This window comes from Buceros rhinoceros, unplaced genomic scaffold, assembly GCF_000710305.1.
Source record: "Buceros rhinoceros silvestris isolate BGI_N320 unplaced genomic scaffold, ASM71030v1 scaffold21317, whole genome shotgun sequence".
Taxonomy (NCBI): domain Eukaryota; kingdom Metazoa; phylum Chordata; class Aves; order Bucerotiformes; family Bucerotidae; genus Buceros; species Buceros rhinoceros.
Window position 1 is genome coordinate 7,725 of NW_010420712.1, and position 1,667 is coordinate 9,391.

The window sequence follows — 1,667 nt, forward strand, 5'->3', positions numbered from 1 at the left end:
CCGGGTGGCTGCCATAACATCTTCCTTGGGCAGGCACATGGCAAGTCCCATTAGGACAAATGAAAGGCGTTGTCTCCAAGATGCTCAAAAGCAGCAGGCAAGGAGCTGGACTTTGAACATGATCCACAGCAGATGGACACTTGAAATCGTCCCTGATTCCATCATTTGCCACTTGGCACAGCATGCAGAACTGCCTCCAGCCGGCAGTACTCCACCCAGCAGAGCACAGCAGCCTCTCTGAGCCAGACGTGAGCAAGGAACACAGCTCCAGCTCAGGGGAGTTCCACGTAGGGAGCCAAGATCTCAAGGAAGCAATAACCAAGCTGGACACTTCGTAAGAAAGACAATAAACGTACTGCCCACATTCATCCAGTAAAGGCACAGAGCCCTGCCTGATATTCCAAGGCCAGCACTGCTTGGTCAGGAGGTTGAAGCTGCGGCACTGGAGAGAAGCTGGGGGAGCAGCTGCTGCTCCTGTCAGGTTCACCGATTGCTTTGCTAGTCATCTCAGAAATGCCACTGCACAAGCTTATGATCTTGCTGGGCAGCAGGGAGCAAAACTGCCTCCTCTGTCAGCCCCCACATGTCTAGTGCCTCCTGAAACAGGCCATTTAGGGAAGGAGCAGACCGGGGAGTGGAGGTGGGGCTCCCCTCTCTGTGTCTTAGACATCTTTGTTAGGAGCTGGAATTCAGTGGTAGATACCGAGAACACTGGGAAATTTGCAGAAAAGGCAGTGATGAGATCTGACCTCTTAGTATACTCAAGGACACTTTCTGCCACAAAGTTCCAGGAGGTACCTGCCAAGCGAGTCATCCAAGCTTACCTCTCGTGCAAATATCCGCTCCCTGACCCGCTGATACTCTTCCTCTCGCTCTTCTATAGATTTGCTCCTTCTCCCATCCTGCAAGGGGAGTTTGATCTGAAGGGACAAACACATCTCAGCGGGTCAGCAGTTGCCAACGGGAGCAGGGGGCGTAGTCAGCTGCTGCTGTTTTTACGTTGTAAGTAGATGTGGATTACGGAGTGTGTGTATGATGCCTGGATGCAATGACACAGCCTCTGCCTTGAACCTACCTTCGTCTAGGAACACCTATGCCTAGGGACGAACATCCTGGAGGTCTTAGTGCACTCCACCTCCTGGATCAAGCACAACCACTCTGCCTGAACTCTGCCTGATTCCGAAAGGACAGATCAGGAATATCACCACGTGCTTCTGAAAGACAGTCTGTTCCCAGGGGTTGAAAGCTAAAGGCCACTCTTTGGACCACACACCAACACAGCAAACATCCGCCTGAGTCATGGACCCTGTGCTTCGTGGGTAGCTGCAGCACCTGCAGAGTACCCCCATGGGGAAACCAGAAACTGCTACTGATTGCAATGACCAGCTCCCCATCCTGATGACCTAAGCTCAGAAACACAACCCAAGCTGGGGTGATGTCAACGTGGGAGCTAGAAGAGCAAAGAGCATGAGATCCCTGGTGAAGAGGTCTCCTGTCTCTTGCCCCATTTTTGATGTTCAAGATTCCGTCTGACACGGGCTGGGAAAACAGCCGCAGAAGAACGAGCTAGCTCTGTGTTACGGGTGTGGTGCCACCTGAAGGCAGCCAGAGATTCAGGAGGGTTTTTAGCTCCGATGACTGGCAATGCTGCGGAGCTCAAAGCGGTT

The 1,667-nt window shown here is 52.7% G+C and overlaps 1 protein-coding gene across 1 annotated transcript in view; it reads right to left on the reverse strand.

Annotated features, from left to right (window-relative positions):
- Window positions 1–1,667, reverse strand: part of LOC104496316 (R3H domain-containing protein 2-like) — a gene marked incomplete at its 3' end in the record, with an annotated part of 14,241 nt that overhangs the window by 5,532 nt on the left and 7,042 nt on the right. Inside the window, exon 9 of the mRNA XM_010139408.1 lies at window positions 825–920. Coding sequence (XP_010137710.1) covers window positions 825–920 — 96 coding nt within the window. The remainder of the gene's footprint in view (window positions 1–824; window positions 921–1,667) is intronic.